Source organism: Budorcas taxicolor, chromosome 5, assembly GCF_023091745.1.
Source record: "Budorcas taxicolor isolate Tak-1 chromosome 5, Takin1.1, whole genome shotgun sequence".
In the NCBI taxonomy this organism is placed as follows: Eukaryota; Metazoa; Chordata; class Mammalia; order Artiodactyla; family Bovidae; genus Budorcas; species Budorcas taxicolor.
Window position 1 is genome coordinate 15,263,063 of NC_068914.1, and position 19,716 is coordinate 15,282,778.

Below are 19,716 nucleotides of genomic sequence, written 5' to 3' on the forward strand. Positions count from 1 at the left end.
AGACTATTACACTGAAAATAATAAACATTTTGAGAAAAATTAAAGACCACTTAAAATATCAGAGGGAAATACTCTATGGACTAGAAAATACAATGTTATAAAGGTATCAATTCTCTCTAACTGAAATGCAGATTCAATAGAATCTCAAAAAAAATTCTATTAAGAATTTGACAAAAAAATAAACAGAGGGGGCGATAATAAACAGAGTCTGGAATTTACGTGGAAATGCAAAGGACCAAGAAGAACCAGGAGAGCCCTGAAGAACAAAGTTAGAAAGCTGATAATAATCAGATAATACAGGTGATTATACAAACTAAGTAAATGACAATGTAAACCAGTATAAGCATAAAGAGACAATGGAATAGAACAGCCAAGGAAAAAGAACCACAGATATAAGATCATCTGAAATATGACAAAGGTATCAATTGAGTGCAGTTAGGAAGAGGATGATAGGTCAACTGGTTATTCACATGGGTAAAACGAACGGATCATGCCTTCTAGATCACATCATATATAAAAACTAGCTCTAATTCTAGATGGACTGTGGATCTACATGAAAAATTTTTAAAAATGAAAACTTTAGGAAAAAAGAATAGGAAAATATGAAGACATGAGCTTGGCATATGCAAAGATTTTCCTCAAAAGAACATGAAAGTTTATTTACCACAGAGGAAAACACTATAAATTTGACTATATTAAAATTAAAGGCTTTTCTAAGATACTTGCATCCTAAGGTTCACTGCAGCACTATTTACAACAGCCAGGACGTGGAAGCAACCTAAATGTCCATCCAGGGAAGAATGGATAAAGAAGATCTGGTATACATATATATATATACACACACAATTTGGAATATTACTCAGTAGTCTTAAAAAAAAGAATGAAATAATGCCATTTATGGCAACACAGATGGACCTCGAGAGTGTCAGTCTAGTGTCTAGTGTCAGCCTAGGGTCTAGTCTCTGCTGAATGAAGTCAGTCAGAGAAAGAAGGACGAATATCATATGATATTGCTTACATGTAGAATCTAAAAAAAAAGCGAACTTATCTACAAAACAGAAATACAGTTACACACATAGGAAACAAAACTTGGGTTACCGGGGGAAAGGGCAGGGAAGATAAATTAGGAAATTGTGATTGATGTAACACACTACTATATATAAAATAGATAACTAATAAAGACTTAACTGTAATTGAACTCTATTCAATACTCTGTAATGGCCTTTATGGTAAATGAATCTTAAAAAGAGTGATATATGTATAACTGATTCACTTTGCTGTACAGCAGAAACTAACACGACACTGTTAATCAGCTATATTCCTTTGAAGGCTAAAGACAAAACAAAATATTACATTAGTTTCAGGTGCACAACAAAATGGTTTGATATTTACATACATTGTGTGTGCTACAGGGAGTAAGAATACAAAATAGAATTTTACAGTAAATAAATAAATTGGCTCAGACGGTAAAGCGTCTGCTTGTAATGTGGGAGACCTGGGTTCGATTCCTGGGTCGGGAAGACCCCCTGGAGAAGGAAATGGCAATCCACTCCAGCACTCTTGCCTGGAAAATCCCATGGACGGAAGAGCCTGATAGGCTACAGTCCATGGGGTTGCAAAGAGCCGGACACAACTGAGCGACTTCACTTTCACTTTCAAAGGCTTTTCTAACGAAAGACTTGCATGTTGACCGTAAGAATTATAGTCAATTAGACAATCAAATAAGCACAAAAACTTCAACAAGAACTTCACAAAACTAGATATTCAAACGTTAATAAGCAGATGAAAATGTGCCCCACCTCATTACAACAGGAAAATTTCAATTAAAAGCACAATGAGATACTAGTACATACTCACCAGAATGACAAAATTAAAGCTGTGGTACATATACACAATGGAGTATTACTCAGCCGTTAAAAAGAATTCATTTGAATCAGTTCTGATGAGATGGATGAAACTGGAGCCGATTATACAGAGTGAAGTAAGCCAGAAAGAAAAACACCAATACAGTATACTAACACATATATATGGAATTTAGAAAGATGGCAATGACGACCCTGTATGCAAGACAGGAAAAAAGACACAGCTGTGTATAACGGACTTTTGGACTCAGAGGGAGAGGGAGAGGGTGGGATGATTTGGGAGAATGGCATTCTATCATGTATACTATCATGTAAGAATTGAATCGCCAGTCTATGTCTGACGCAGGATACAGCATGCTTGGGGCTGGTGCATGGGGATGACCCACAGAGATGTTATGGGGAGGGAGGTGGGAGGGGGGTTCATGTTTGGGAACACATGTAAGAATTAAAGATTTTAAAATTAAAAAAATAAAAAAAAACTATTAAAAAAAAAAGATGGATAGTATCAAATGCTGGTGAAAACGTGGGAGGAAAAAGTCATTCTATATAAATTGGTACCATCAGTTTGGAAAATTCTGAATTGTAACTATGGTAGTGGTTACATAAACATATGCATTTGTCAAAACACAGAGAACGTGATACTATGAAGAGTAAATTTTTTACTTACTTAAAAAACAATTATCTTTCAATTAAAAAATAAATTAAAAAGCCTAGATATGAAAGGAAATAAAAGTAGAATACAAACTCTAACAAATATAACTATTACAAATGAATAATGTAACCATATTGAAGTTGATGGAATAAAAAGAACTAACTTAGATTTACTTTTGGATAACAGCATCTTGACTGCAGGGAGATTAAACCAGTCAATCCTGAAGTAAATCAGTCCTGAATATTCAATGGAAGGACTGACGCTGAAACTCCTACATTTTGGTCACCTGAAGCAAAGAGCTGACTCACTGGAAAAGACCATGATGCTGGGAAAGATTGAGGGCAGGAAAAGGGGATGACAGAGGATGAGATGGTTGGATGGCATCACCAACTCAACGGACATGATTTGAACAAACTCCAGGAGTTGGGGATGGACAGGAAAGCCTGGCGTGCTACAGTCCATGGGGTCACAATGACAAGACTGAATGACTGGACTGAACTGAACTGACTAGATACTGCAAGGTCAAAGACAAAAACAACTGTAAACTAACACTGTATGTCAAGGAAATATGTTTCACACAAGGGTATGGGAAAGCAATTAAAAACTACTTTGTTGTTTAGTTGCTAAGTTGTGTACAACTGTTTTGCGACCCCACGGACTGTAGACTGCTAGGCTCCTCTCTCTATGGGATCTCCCAGGCAAGAATACTAGAGTGGGTTGTCATTTCCTTCCCCAGAGGCTCTTCCTGACTGAAGGACTGAATATGCATCTCCTATATTGGCAGGCAGACTCCTTACCACTGCGCCACCAGGGAAGCTCAAAAACTACTTTGCTGCTAAGTCACTTCAGTCGTGTCTGACTCTGTGCGACTCCAGAGACGGCAGCCCACCAGGCTCCCCTGTCCCTGGGATTCTCCAGGCAAGAACACTGGAGTGGGCTGCCATTTCCTTCTCCAATGCATGAAAGCGAAAAGTGAAAGTAAAGTCGCTCAGTTGTGTCCGACTCTCAGCAACCCCATGGACTGCAGCCCACCAGGCTCCTCTGTCCATGGGATTGTCCAGGCAAAAGTAGTGGAGTGGGGTGCCATTAGGATGAAACAAATAGTAAGTATAGCTTATATAACAAAACCAGAACTTTCAATATCAGAGTAAGAAGTTACAAATAAGGAAAGGAAGAAGGTCAGAAAGAACTTTATTGTTGGACTGGCATCAAAGGTTATCAGTCTGAACTCATGGAATTTAAATATATACATGGATAGAGAAATAAATATAAACAGGAGTAGAGTCATGGGTCAGAGAAGGCAATGGCACCCCACTCCAGTATTCCTGCCTGGACAATCCCATGGACAGAGGAGCCTGGTAGCCTGCAGTCCATGAGGTCGCTAAGAGTCAGACACGACTGAGCGACTTCACTTTGACACGACTGAAGTGACTTAGCAGCAGCAGCCAATCTATTTGTAAGAGGGCCTAGAAGCAATGATTCTTAAGTAGCAATGAGCATATCTAGTACCCAGATTTGGGTTTCTAAAAACATTTGCTAGTAAAAGGAGCTGGGGTTATTTGAAGAAGTAGTTGAAGATCTTATGTTATCAAAAAGGAAGGTAGTGCTTAAAAAAGTATGGGGACAGAGCAGGATAAAAAGTCTATATATTGGGTGATTCTATTTTAAAAAGAAGCAGAACAAATTGTTAGCCGTAGAAGTGAAATTAATGGGTAAATTTGGTGGGGGTAATGATTAGGAGGGGAGCACAAGGAGTGGGTTCTGAAGTGCTAGAAGAGTTCTTTTAATTGATTTGATGGTCACTGGCATAGGTATGAAAATCATAGGTATGATGTGCCAACATAATGAAAATCTGAACCAGCTGTGTGTCCATACTATATTTCAAAACCATACATTTTATATTTTGATTACAGTGGCTGTTCCATGTTAATCGCTAAAATATATGTGCATACTACCATATGTAATCCATACCTTAATAAACATGAATAAAGGTCCTTTAAAAATAAATTCTATAATAAGGCAAACATTTGCCTAGTGTAGGCCGTCTTCCATTTTGCTTTCTAGCTTTGATAGAAAGGTGGGTGTTCAAAGAAGTCTCATTTCTTGACAAGCCTGAGATCACTAAACCACACAAACCATACCCCAAAGATAATACTTTGTCAGGAACATGACATTTTCATGTATGTCATTCTAAATTATTTTGATCCTCTGGATTAATTAAAGGACTTTGTCTTTTGTGGTTACAAAAAATTTTAATTGGAACATGAGTTAATAAGTTACCTCTTTACATTAATAGTTAAGAAAAATACATATTGTGTAAAACCTTATCTGGTAAGAACTTTTTCTAAAGAATGCCATGCATAGATGTTCTGAAAGAATGCTACTTAATTTGGTCCATCCACATCATTCCCAGTACCTATGCCAATAAGAACAAGATTTAAAATTGGTTTGGCTATAGTGGAAAACATTTTCAAAGTGATTTATAATAATATTTTATAGCAGTAGCAGTTGTGATGATGTGCTGACATTATTCTTTCAGCTGCTGATATTGTTTTTCCTTTAGAGTTCCCATTTTCTTTTGCACACCTTCTGTGGTTTATGCCTACCAGAATTGCAAATCACACTAAGCTTTTCTTAGAGAGTAATAGACAGCCTTGAGTGTTTTCAAAGAACATGAAAACTTAACTAGCAAATGGGGTGACAAGTTTAAGGACTCAAGAACATGAAAACAAAAAACTTCAATAACCCCATTTACTCATAAGAAAATGACAGAAGACACTATGATGTGACTATCTTAAATTACACACTTCCCAGAGGCAGGAGACTATTTAAAGTAGTATGTATATAGATTGCTTTTTATTGTGGATGAGTCCTTGTTACTTCGTGATTTATTGAGAAGGAGAAGGATTCAACAAGGCCTGACTTACTGAGGTATTAGATGCTTAGCTGCTAAAAGATTTTGTTTCTATTATCCCACAGGATCATAGAACTTGAAGCAACGTCATCAAATCACCTTATCCAATGGCTCTCAAAGTGAGAGAAGAGGATAGTAGCATTGCTATATCACCTAAGGGGCTTCCCTGGTGGCTAAAAGAGTAAAGAATCCGCCTGCAATGATGGATATCTGGGTAAGATTCCTGGGTCGGGAAGAACCCCTGGAGAAGGAATGGCTATTCTAATATTCTTGTCTGGAGAATTTCATGATCAGAGGAGCCTGGCAGGCTACAGCCCATGGGGCTGCAAAGGGTCGGACTTGACTGAGTGACTAAGTGTACACACATTATCACCTAAAGAAGTTTTTTCAACAAATTCACAACCTTGCACTTCTCTTCCCCCAGACTCTAGCACCTCCATTCTTATACATCTTGAGGATATATATTCTAACTCCTCACAGGGATGTATCAGATTGAGGGGAAGGTGTTTTTATGAAGGGAGGGCAATATTTACCAAAAGCCCATTAGGTGATTCTAATATAACAGCACCAGTTTTCCAGTTGAGAACCCCAGACCTAGTCTGTTTTTTTCTTTTAGGGCACAACTACAATTCAAACAGATCAGAAAGCACTCTGGAAGTATTCAGAAAAGTCTACAGTTTATTCTTCAGTGCACCTATTTTATTGTCCCATAGCAGCTACTGTATAAAATGTGTTATTTTCAATTCAGAACAAAAGTCCTATTGCTTCTTCCAATTTTCAGTGATATATTTAGTACAGAAACTTGGAAAAACTTAAACTTGCTACAAAGATATAAATATGTATATATGTGCATATATGTACATATTTATACATGTGTATGTAGAAAATCTTTTTTTCCACTACAAACCTTATTTTAGTAAGATGTTAATATTTGAAGACCTTATTAGCAGCTGCTTTGCGGTAGGTAATCTTCAGTCTTAGTTTTTCTAAAGTTTATAGACACAGAAATGATTTCCCTAACCTGACTCCCATGTTACCAACAGGTTCATTCAACATTTATTAAAAGGATCAAAATGGATAGAATCAACTTTTCTTTCCTGCCTTCATCCCTAGTCTCTTACTCATTATTTTCCAGTCCCTCTCCAATCCTCTCACTCCCCCAAAAGCTCAGAACTCAATTAGCCTACAAGCAATGAACCAATGATTAGTATGTGACAAAACCTCTGGGCTGGAAGGATAGAGGATGGATTCCCAAATGAAGTGACCAAAAAAAAAAAAAAAAAGTGGAAAAGTCTTTAGATTCACAAGCAATTTATGGAAGAGGAATTCCAAGAATTACATTTATAATATAAAAGAAAACAGTTTATCCACTCTATCTCAAAAGGAGAAAGGTCTCCAGAATTAAATACCAAGGAAACTAATTTTGTTACATTATTGCTAAATGCCACAAACTTAGCAATGATCATTTAAAAGTACTTTACAGCACAAGGTTTAAGGAACAATGATTCCTAATTAGTGTTTTAATAAGTGTGTTAGCACTGCCTTGTGCCATTCTGGAATGTCACTTATAGTAAATTAAGGGATACTTTCTTTCTCCATCTTCCATTAGTATTTTAATGCTAGGAGGTGGGAAAAAGCTGATCCATATTCAAGAGGGAAGGAGGAAAAACAATAACAAATTGGCATCTCTTCTGTGAATTGCCCCACAGGCCAAGCATTTTTATGTTCTTAATCATTATTAAATGACTTAACATGACACCCAGAGCCTGGCGAATGATTGCATCCTGACATGAGAACGAATTACAAATGAAATGAAAGATCAAGCCGTATTAGAGGATTGCCTCTGGGAAATGAAAATCTTTAATTCTCTTTTATTATTGACATTTATTTGGCTGCCATGAATAACAACACAGCAAAGAGATTCAGCTATGCTTCTGCATTGAATAGCTTATCCCAGGGCTCAAAACTGCATTAACATTTATCATGTTTGCTTTTGTAGCTGACACCACTGAACAGATTCTCTATCCATCTTGTATTTATCATGCATTGCAGATATAGTGCATCCTCTAATTTAAGTTCATTTTCATAGAGTAGGAACAGCAAAGATTAGCCAGTGTCTTTCCTCAAATAAATGCCTGCTGGTAAGCATCCCTAAGCATGGTTTAATAGATTTAATAAAGAACAAAATGAGTTGACAAGGAAATTCAGTCATAGGAAGGGGAGGCTAATTTTAAAGGTTTCAATTTTGGGAAAATTGTGCAAATTCACAATGAGGAAGACACTTGTACAATATGTAGATCTGGAATATATAAAGCCTTAAAATAAATGTCTCCATAAAGAGCAACAAATTGCATGTTTTGAATCTGAAGGCAGTATACCAGTTCCTGTAAGATAAAAAAATCTGCAATGTTTTTCACTTTTCCAAAAAGAGTGCATTGCTAAGACAGGAAGAGGCCACAGGGTATAGGAAGACAGCAATCAAGGTAGTTGTCAATGCAGGGCCATCTTTTCATGACCCTCTTCTCCCCTGTACCCATTTACAACATGGCTTTTCCTGTCACAACAATTAAAGATTATACACTACCTGGTGCCTTTGTTTACACGATCCTCTTTGACTGGACTGCCCTCCTTTCTTTAAGTTCCTTCTAAAATTCAAGACTTAGCAAGGATATCAATGCATCTTAGGAAAGGTCCTTAATAACTCTGAATTTTGTCTGAAAAATCATTTTTTTTTTTACTTTTCTTTCTGTTTCATTCACTTTTAATTATGGAGAGTTTAAAATATATGTAGAAGTAGAAGTAATAACATAATAACCATCCCCCATCACCCAGCTTCCACAATTATTAACTCATGACAAATCTCAACTCATTTATCACCCCACTTCACTATTTACCACTCACTGAATTAATGTTGAAACATAATTTTAAGTAAACTTCTCAGTCTTGATTTTGACAATTCTAAATTAAGAAAGTTGAAATAAATTAACCGTAGGGTTCCTTCTTCCCATAATTTGACAAGTTTCTTCTTTTACCTATTTCAGGCTTATATATTTAATTCAGTAAAAAACCATCTACATATTCTCTACAGCATCTTTCTTCAAGGTTTACTGATCTCCTTCTTTGAGTCAATACAACCCATATAGTCTGTACCAATAAATACTTATACTCTGTTGTATTCATTGTAAACAATTATACTCTGTTGTATTCACTGAGTTTTCCATGTGGCGCTAGTGGAAAAGAACCCACCTGCCAATGCAAGAGATATAAGAGACATGGGTTTCATCCCTGGGTCGGGAAGATCCTCTGGAGAAAGAAATGGCAACCCATTCCAGTATTCTTGCCTGAAGAATCCCATGGACAGGGGAGCCTGGCAGGCTATAGTCCATGGAGTCGAAAAGAGTTGGACACGACTGAAGTGACTTTGCATGCATGTATTCACATTTTGATGGGTACCAACTTTATTTCTCAGCTAGATCTTTAACTATCTTAAATTTCAGTGTTCTGCAGAATACTGAACAAACACAAAACTAATAATTGCTATTGTTTATAACAGTTATTAATGAGCTGATTGGATTTAATCCTAATGATTCAGAGAATATTTAAAGGATTTTATTTTGGCTTTAACAGTAGGCAGCATCATATTGATAATATTACTCATTTCAATGAATAAATGTTTATTAGATAAAATTCCTATTCTATTTCTATGACAGTTATAAAATAGATGGCTGAGTAAAAACAGAAGTGAAGTTTTCTTCTTGAAGTTTAAAAATAAGAAAGTAACTTACTTCTGAATTCTACTTGCTCATAATCAGATAAATTTATTTTATTCAAGCATGGTACTTGGTAAGTAAAATTTATTTATTTACTTATTTATTTCCAGGAAAGAGATTTCTAGACTGACAATATCTCCAAAATTACAAAACAAATATACAAAACCAAAGTGGATTTATTTAACTGAATTTTAATAAATATAAGTTCTTGAAACTTTTTTTTTAACTAGGAGAAGATAGCTGTATTTATTAAAATAAACAATAAAAGGTACATTTTTACAGACATAGAACAAACAGTCCTAAAATTTGCAGAGGACCACAAACTATCCTGAATAGCCAAAGCAATCTTGAGAGAAAGAATGAGGCTAGAGGCATCACACTTCCTGATTCCAAATGGTATTACAAAGGCAGAGTAGTCACAACAGTATAGTACTGCTGAATAACACGCACACACAGGTCAAGAGAACAGAACAGAGCCCAGAAATGAACATGCATATAAGGTCAATTCATTTATGACAACAGAGCCAAGAGGACACAAGAGGGAAAGGATAGTTTCTTCACAGTAAGTGGTATTGGGAAAACTAGACAGCCATAGGCAAAAGAATAAGACTGGACCACCATCTTATAACATACACAAGCATCACCTCAAGGTGAATGAAAGACTGGAAGCTAAGACTTGAAATCAAACAACTGTTAGAGGGAAACAAACGGAGTAAGTCCTTGACATTGGTCTTGACGATGAATTTTTGGATTTGACACCAAAAACAAAGGCTAAAATAACAATAACAAGTGGGAGTTAAAACTAAAAAAACTCTTGTATAGCAAAGGCAACTATTAACAAAGTAAAACACAACCTACAGAACGGGAGAAAATATCTGCAAGTCATATACCTCATAGGGGTTAACATCCAAAATATATAAAGAACTCACACAACTCAACAGCAAAAGAGCAAATAATCCAACTTTAGAAGGGACAGAGGATCTGAATATACATTTTTTCAAAAGAAGACAACAGATGGCCAGTAAGTACACGAAAAAGGTACTAAAAATAACTACTCATCAGGAAAATACACATCAAAATCATAATGAGGTATCACCTCAGACCTGTTAGAATGGCTAAACTATCATAAAGATAGGAAATACCTGTTGGCAAGAATGTGGATAAAAAGGTACCTTTTTGTACTGTTGGTGGAAATGTGAATTGGTGCCGCTGCTATGAAAAACAGTATGGAGGCCCTTCAAAAATAAGTAGAACTACCATAAGACTCAGCAGTTCTGAATCATGAAGGAAACAAAAACACTAACCCAAAGAGATATCTGCACCCCCATGGTTGCTGCAGTATTGTTTACAATAGCCAAGACATGGAAAAAACCTATGTGTCCACTGATAGACATTTAGGATGGACAGACTTCAGAATGGATAAAAATAATGTGGTACATATACATCAGCTCACGCATGTGCGCACACACACGGTGAAATACTATTTAGGCATATTAAAAGGAAATGCTAGTATTTGAAACAATATGGATGAAACTTCAGTACTCTATACCAACTAAGCAAAATAAGTCAAATACTGTATGATCTCACTTGTATCTAGAATTAAAAAAAAAATAATTAAAAAACTCAAAGTCACAGATACAGAGAACAGATTGGTGGATGCCAGCGGTGAGGGTTGGAGTGGGGATGACAGTGAGTAAAGCACATGAATAAGATTTTAGAAAGAAAAATGTACACTGTTTTGAATAATTTATAATAAAAGTATATAACATCTTAAAATAATGATTAATCTCCGTAATACTGGGTTTTTCCCACAGCTTCCCCAGGTACCTGTAGCCAGTATGGTATCTTCTCTCCCTTGGGTGAAAATCACGATTCGCTGCCTCTTTGAGTTGACTTTTGGCAGAGCCTGTGTCTTTCTGGCTATTTCTTTAATGTCTTCAGTCTATTAATAGAAAGGAGGAAAAATATGCTTATAATCAATATAATAAACTAAAATTTTATAGTAGATTAAGGATTTAGTTTCTCATGCTTAAAATAAGAGAGACTTGATCATAGAATTATTACATAAAAATTTTAACTACATACAGAAGTAAACAGAATAGTACAACAATCTTCAAGGAACCTATCATCAAGCTGCAGTGATTTGAAATCTATGAACTCTTACTTCTATTTATCTACCTACCTTTCATATTATTCTTAAGGAAATCTCAAATACTACATAATGCCACATGTAAAATGCTTCATTATGTATTTCTGAAAGGTAATGATTAAAACATAACCATCTATTATCATATTTTTAATTAATGATAATTATTTAATATCAACAAAAGTCAGTTTTCAAATTTCCAATTAATGAGAGATTTGTAAAAAAGAGTATTACTGAATTATTTTAGAGGCCTACAGAGAGAGCATAATTATGCTGGTTCTGGAAATAATGCAGTTAATATAATAAATTTTTCAAAGAACTAAAATTTTCTAGACACTTAGCTTTTTTAAAGATAAAGTTTAAAATAGTACAAATTAGTTCTAGAAACCCTCATGCTGTTTTTCATGATCATATAGGCTGCAGTTTTACATCATAAATGTTCTTCCTTGAAATCTAATTCTTGAGCTATGGCTTAGATTTTTAGAATCATGTTTTCAACTTTTTTGAATTAAAAAATGTATTTTTATTAGCTTTTTAAAAAACTAATTTATTTTATTTTTTTTGGTTACGCTGGGTCTTCATTGCTGCGTGCATGCTTTCTCTAGCTACAGTAAGCAGTTGTGGTGTGCAGACTTCTCACTGCGGTGGCTTCTCTTGTTGTGGAGCACAGGCTCTAGGCACATGGCTTCAGTAGTTGTGGCCCATGGGCCTAGAGCTTGTAGGCTTCAGTACTTGTGGCAGGTAGGCCCAGCAGTTGTGGCACATGGGCTCAGTAGTTGCAGTGAACAGGCTTAGCTGTTCCTCAGCTTGTGGCATCTTCCAGGACCAGGGACTGAACCTGTGTCTCCTACATTGGCAGGCAGATTCTTATCCACTGTACCACCAGGGAAGTCCTCAACAATTTTAGGTAATTTAAAAACTCATGTTTGAATTTGGAGGGCTGCTAAAATTGTCCATCGTCTGGAGTTTGTTGGTAGCTTCCTCTATCACTGTGCAAAGTTTAAAAAAGTTATGGAGAGAGAAATATATACCACAGTGGAAATATATCTAATAAAAGAAATTAATTAGGATATATAGGACAGAAAAATTTAGGTAAGCAAAGCAGACAAGTCACAGTGGCTACAGACAACATCAGAAACCATGATGTTTTTAAAGGTATGACAATCTTTAATGAAATATTTGTATGCTGTTCAGTCACAAAATACTTAAGAAATTCTGGATGTTATATGAATCTAAGCTTCTCCTAAACCTAACATCATGATTCCTGAGGACTGCTATTTCTGGGAAAAAAAAAAAAAAGCCATTTGTGGTTGGACAATGCTGCTGACCTTTCAAATATGCTGACTATTTCACTTTTGTTTGCTTATTTTAGAAAAGAACTGTGCCTGAAAACTCTGATAAGACGAGAAAAGAAATTCCCTCAGTTTGAGGGGAAAGACTATTAAAAATGACCAGTAACATTTGAAAGTGAAGTGGCTCAGTCATGTCCGACTCTGTGACCCCATGGACTGTAGTCTACCAGGCTCCTCTGTCCAGGGGATTTTCCAGGCAAGAATACTGGAGTGGGTTGCCATTTCCTTCTCCAGGAGATTTTCCCAATCCAGGGATTGAACCTGGGTCTCCCGCATTGTAGGCAGATGAGACGCTTTACCATCTGAGCCACCAGGGAAGTCTATCCCCCCAAATGACAATGTTTTATAATAATAATGTTTCTAATAAATATATACATTAAAATTATATATATTCTCCAAATCTCTTTACTGCTACTGCTAAGTCACTTCGGTCGTGTCCGACTCTGTGCGACCCCATAGACGGCAGCCCATCAGGCTCCCCTGTTCCTTAAATCTCTCTACTACAGACATATTTTACTAATATAGGATTTTTGCTTATGATTGAGTACAGTTCATTTTTAGTAAAGATAGGAGGCAAACTCCAGAAAGACTCACTTTAGCACCTTAGGAATGGAATTTTATGCATGTACTGGATGATTTTTAAGTAGAGATCCTTCTTGAAAGTAGTATAAGGAATAAATTAAGAGTGAGACTTGGTTGTCTTATACCAATCCTGTGAAAAAAGAGAATGTTCTGTGGGAGTTTTGGTAACCTAATCAAAGCAACATTTTTTTCATGCCTCAAGTTAAACCTTATAAAAACAGCAGTTCTGGAATTGAGCTGCATAAGTTGCTTGTATATTTTTGAGATTAGTTGTTTGTCAGTTGCTTCATTTGCTATTATTTTCTCCCATTCAGAAGGCTGTCTTTTCACCTTGCTTATATTTTCCTTTGTTGTGCAGAAGCTTTTAATTTTAATTAGATCCCATTTGTTTATTTTTGCTTTTATTTCCAGAATTCTGGGAGGTGGATCATAGAGGATCCTGCTGTGATTTATGTCGGAGAGTGTTTTGCCTATGTTCTCCTCTAGGAGTTTTATAGTTTCTGGTCTTACATTTAGATCTTTAATCCATTTTGAGTTTATTTTTGTGTGCGGTGTTAGAAAGTGATCTAGTTTCATTCTTTTACAAGTGGTTGACCAGTTTTCCCAGCACCACTTGTTAAAGAGATTGTCTTTACTCCATTGTATATTCTTGCCTCCTTTGTCAAAGATAAGGTGTCCATATGTGTGTGGATTTATCTCTGGGCTTTCTATTTTGTTCCATTGATCTACATGTCTGTCTTTGTGCCAGTACCATACTGTTTTGATGACTGTGGCTTTGTAGTACAGCCTGAAGTCAGGCAAGTTGATTCCTCCAGTTCCATTCTTCTTTCTCAAGATTGCTTTGGCAATTCGAGGTTTTTTGTATTTCCATACAAATCAAATGAATCAACTGACAAACAACTAATCTCAAAAATATACAAGCAACTTATGCAGCTCAATTCCAGAAAAATAAACGACCCAATCAAAAAATGGGCCAAAGAACTAAATAGACATTTCTCCAAAGAAGACATACGGATGGCTAACAAACACATGAAAAGATGCTCAACATCACTCATTATCAGAGAAATGCAAATCAAAACCACAATGAGGTACCACTTCACACCAGTCAGAATGGCTGCGATCCAAAAATCTGCAAGCAATAAATGCTGGAGAGGGTGTGGAGAAAAGGGAACCCTCCTACACTGTTGGTGGGAATGCAAATTAGTACAGCCACTATGGAGAACAGTGTGGAGATTCCTTAAAAAATTGCAAATAGAACTCCCTTATGACCCAGCAATCCCACTGATGGGCATACACACCGAGGAAACCAGAATTGAAAGAGACACACGTACCCCAATGTTCATCGCAGCACTGTTTATAATAGCCAGGACATGGAAACAACCTAGATGTCCATCAGCAGATGAATGGGTAAGAAAGCTGTGGTACATATACACAATGGAGTATTACCCAGTCGTTAAAAAGAATTCATTTGAATCAGTTCTGATGAGATGGATGAAACTGGAGCCGATTATACAGAGTGAAGTAAGCCAGAAAGAAAAACACCAATACAGTATATACTAACACATATATATGGAATTTAGAAAGATGGCAATGACGACCCTGTATGCAAGACAGGAAAAAAGACACAGCTGTGTATAATGGACTTTTGGACTCAGAGGGAGAGGGAGAGGGTGGGATGATTTGGGAGAATGGCATTCTATCATGTATACTATCATGTAAGAATTGAATCACCAGTCTATGTCTGACGCAGGATACAGCATGCTTGGGGCTGGTGCATGGGGATGACCCACAGAGATGTTATGGGGAGGGAGGTGGGAGGGGGGTTCATGTTTGGGAACACATGTAAGAATTAAAGGTTTTAATATTAAAAAAATAAAAAACTATAAAAAAATAAAAAAATAAAAACAGCAATTCAAGATCGAAACAAACTTTTCAAATATAAAAGATAAATCTTCACAGAAAGATTAAGCTTTATTCTGTTTGTATCCATATCTATAGTTCCATTGTGCACCAAATCAAAGTATCCCACACTAAGCTTTGAGGAGTCATTGCTTTGCCCTCAACAGACGATTCCCATCTAGTATAAAAGCTTTTCTTAAAACTTCAATTTTGTCTTCCTAACAACATATATTTCGAGTTCTGTAAAACTTGAAAACATGAACCTCTTCCTTATCTCCTGGCAGTTCTTTCTCCCATGTATCTGCTCTAACATATCTTAACAGAATGATGAAATCACAAGGGATTTTAGAGTACGACACAACTGGATTCACTAATTTTGATGTTGTTGTTCAGTTGCTCCGTCGTGTCTGACTCTTTGCAACCCCACGAGCTGCAACATGCCAGGCCTCCCCGTCTAACACCAACTCCCGGACCCTACCCAAACTCATGTCCAACCATCTCATCCTCTGTTGTCCCCTTCTACTCCTGCCCTCAATTTTTCCCAGCATCAGGGTCTTTCAAATGAATCAGCCCTTCGCATCCAGTAGCCAAAGTATTGGAGTTTTAGCATCAACATCAGACCTTCCAATGAACACTGAGTATAGGAAAAACCATAGCTTTGATTATATGGACCTTTGTCAGCAAAGTAATGTCTCTGCTTTTTCATATGCTGTCTAGGTTGGTCATAGCTTTTCTTTCTATTTGTGTGACCTCAACTAGTAAATTTTTATACATGGAAGATCTGTATAAAAAAGATCTTAATGAAGTGGATTACTACAATGGTGTGGTTAGTCACCCAGAGCCAGACATTCTGGAGTGTGAAGTCAAGTGGGCCTTATGAAGCACTGCTGTTAATAGAGCTGGTGGATGCAACGAAATTCCAGCAGAACTATTCAAATCCCTAAAGGATGATGCCATCAAGGTTCCACATTCATTATGAAAGCAAATCTGGAAGACCCAGCAGTGGCCCCAGGACTGGAAAAGGTCAATTCTTATCCCAATCCCCAAGAAGGGTAGTACCAAAGAAGGTGCTGAACACTGGACAGTTGCACTCATCTTCCATGCTAGTAAGGTCATGCTTAAAATCTTGCATGCTAGGCTTCAGCATTATGTGAACCAAGACCTTCCAGATGTCCAAGCTGGGTTTAGAAAAGGAAGAGAAACTAGAGATCAAATTGCTAACATTTGCTGGATTACAGAGAAACCACAGGAATTTCAGAAAAACATCTGTCTTTGTTTCATTGACTATGTTAAAGCCTTTGACTGTGTGGATCATGATAAACTGTGGTAAGCTCCTAGAGGGAAAGGAATACCAGATCATCTTACCTGTCTCCTGAGAAAACTGTATGTGGGTCAAGAAGCAACAGTTAGAACCCTGTATGGAACAAGTGATTGGTTCAAGATCGAGAAAGGAGTATGACAGGGCTGTCTGCTGTCACCCTGCCTGTTTAACCTATGCACTGAGCACATCACGAGATATGCCAGGCTGTATGAGTTACAAGCTGGAATCAAGACAGGCAGGGGAAACATCAGCAACCTTAGGTATGCAGATGATATCACTCTAATGGCAAAAAGTGAAGAGAAACTAAAGAGTCTCTTGATGAGGGTGAAGGAGGAGAGTCAAAGAGCGAGCTTAAGACTAAATATTAAAAAACTAAGATCATGCATGGCATACAGCCCCCTTACTACATGGCAAATAGAAGGGGAAAATGTGGAAGTAGTGACAGATTTCCTCTTCTGGGGCTCCAAAATCGCTGCGGATGGTGACTGCAGCCATGAAATCAGAAGACGATTGCTCCTTGGCAGGAAAGTGATGACAAACCTAGACAGGGTGTTGAAAAGCAGAGGCATTATACTGCGGACAAAGGTTCGTATAGTCAAGGCTATGGTCTTCCCAGTGGTCACGTACAGTTGTGAGAGCTGGACCGTAAACAAAGTAGAATGCCAAAGAATTGATGCTTTTGAACTGTGCTGCTGGAGAAGACTCCTGAAAGTTCCTTGGACAGCAAAGAGATCAAACCAGTCAATCTTAAGGGAGCTCAACTCTGAATACTCACTAGAAGGACTGAAGCTGAAGCTGCAGTATTTTGGTCATCTGATGCAAACAGATGACTCAGTGGAAAAGTCCCTGAATGCTAGGGAAGACTGAGGACAGAAGGAGGAGAGGCTATCAGAGGATGAGACAGGCTGGATGGCATCACTGACTCAATGGACTTGAGTGTGAGTAAACTCTAGGAGTTGGTGATGGAGAGGGAGACCTGGAGCACTGCGGTCCACACAGTCGCAAAGAGTTTGACATGACTGGGCAACTGAACAATAAAGCAGGTAAATATACCTCTCTGAAACTCCATTTTCTCATCTACAAAACTAAGACAATAGTAATTGTGTTAAAAGATGTTGAGAGTGAAGTATGCTAAAATTAGTGGGCAAAAGTCTGAAGAGAAACGGGGTATTTGCTTAGTCTTATGGTATCTCCCTCTAAACTTATTCATTACAGAAGAAAAAATAGACATGTTAATAGTGGAGAAGGTTGACAGACATCCCTTTACCCCAGTGATCAACTTTAGTGATGCTTAAATTAGTGGGTAAAATGGGATATCTGCACAGGTATCACCCCTAAGATATTTTATCAACTACAACGGGAAAATAGTTAACTTCATAGAGGATAAATACCACCTTAACCTAGTGATCAAAGTTAACATCACCAAGAGTAAGACATTGGAGATATCATGTATATCCCTATTATGTGGCACTGACAAGGGCACAATGCTGCTGCTGCTGCTAACCACTTCAGTCGTGTCCGACTCTGTGCGACCCCATAGACAGCAGCCCACGAGGCTCTGCCCTCCCTGGGATTCTTCAGGCAAGAACACTGGAGTGGGTTGCCATTTCCTTCTCCAATACATGGAAGTGAAAAGTGAAAGTGAAATTGCTCACTCGTGTCTGACTCTTTGCAACCCTATGAACCGCAGCACACCAGGCCTCCCTGTCTATCACCAACTCCCAGAGTCCACCCAAACCCATGTCCATCGAGTCGGTGATGCCTTCCTACCATCTCATCCTCTATTGCCCCCTTCTCCTCCTGCCCTCAATCTCTCCCAGCATCAGGGTCTTTTCCACTGAGTCAACTCTTCGCATCAGGTGGCCAGAGTATTGGAGTTTCAGCTTCAACATCAGTCCTTCCAATGAACAACCAGGACTGATCTCCTTTAGGATGGACTGATTGGATCTCCTTGCAGTCCAAGGGACTCTCAAGAGTCTTCTCCAATACCACAGCATCAATGATTGATTTAAAAGCATCAATTCTTCGGTGCTCAGCTTTCTTCACAGTCCAACTCTCACATCCACACATGACTACTAGAAAAACCATAGCTTTGACTAGACGGACCTTTGTTGGGAAAGTAATGTCTCTGCTTTTTAATATGTTGTCTAGGGTGGTCATGAATTTCTTCCAAGGAGCAAGCGTCTTTTAATTTCATGGCTGCAGTCACCATCTGAAGTGACTTTGGAGGCCCAAAACATAAAATCAGCCACTGTTTCCCCATCTATTTGCCATGAAGTGACGGGACCACATGCCATGATCTTAGTTTTCTGTATGTTGGACAAACCTAAATTGAAGGACATTCTACAAAATGACTGACAGGCAGTCTTCAAAAGTATGAAGATCGTGAACAACAAGGAATGCATGAGAAACTGTCTGATAAGAAGAGACTAAGAAGACAAATAGATGCAATGTGACCCTGGACTAGATTGTGGAAGAGAAAAAAGAAATTAGAGGAAAAACTGGTGAAATGAGAATAAATTCTATAGTTCAGTTACTAACACTGTACTAATGTTGACCTCCAGGTTTTGATCATTATACCTTGGTTCTGTAAGATGTTTACATTAGGGGAAGCTAAGTGAAGGTATCCAAAAATGCTCTGTACTATTTCTGCAAATTTTCTGAATCTAAAATTGTTTCAAAATAGAAAGTTAAAAATAGTTTTCTTTGTGTATGAGGAGGAAAAATAAGGTAAGTGAAAGAGCTGAATGCAGTATTTAGCACATGCCAAGTACTTAATAAACATTAATGTATTTTCTATATTTACTGTCATTTAAATATACTCCAAAACTGTCAAATCCTAAGTTGCCTGAAAATCTCTAGAAAGGACTTCAAGAATTTTTTGAGGGGGGCTGTGGTGGGTCTTCAGCGCTGCTCATAGGTTTTCTCTAGTTGTAGTGAGTGGGCTCATTACTTGTAACACATTTAGTTGCTTAGTTGCTCAGCAATAGGTGGGAACTTCCTGGACCAGGGATCTAACTGGTGTTCTTGCATTCCAAGAGGTGGATTCTTAACCACTGGCCCACAGGGAAGCCTTCTGAAGAGTTCTGAGTACTGAGAATTCAATTATGTTATCCAATAAGGGAGGAGAAAGAGAAAAAAGGAAGAAAAAGTAGAAAGCTCACAATTTAAATATGAGCTATGTATAAACAGCTATGAGCACTCTAAAATACTCATCA

General features: G+C 37.5%; 1 protein-coding gene across 2 annotated transcripts in view; it reads right to left on the reverse strand.

The window, feature by feature from the left end:
- Positions 1–19,716, reverse strand: part of ADK (adenosine kinase) — a 540,760-nt gene that overhangs the window by 84,231 nt on the left and 436,813 nt on the right. For both annotated transcript variants that reach the window (XM_052640201.1, XM_052640202.1), the window contains exon 9: positions 11,026–11,140. In XM_052640201.1, the coding sequence (XP_052496161.1) occupies positions 11,026–11,140 (115 nt within the window). The remainder of the gene's footprint in view (positions 1–11,025; positions 11,141–19,716) is intronic.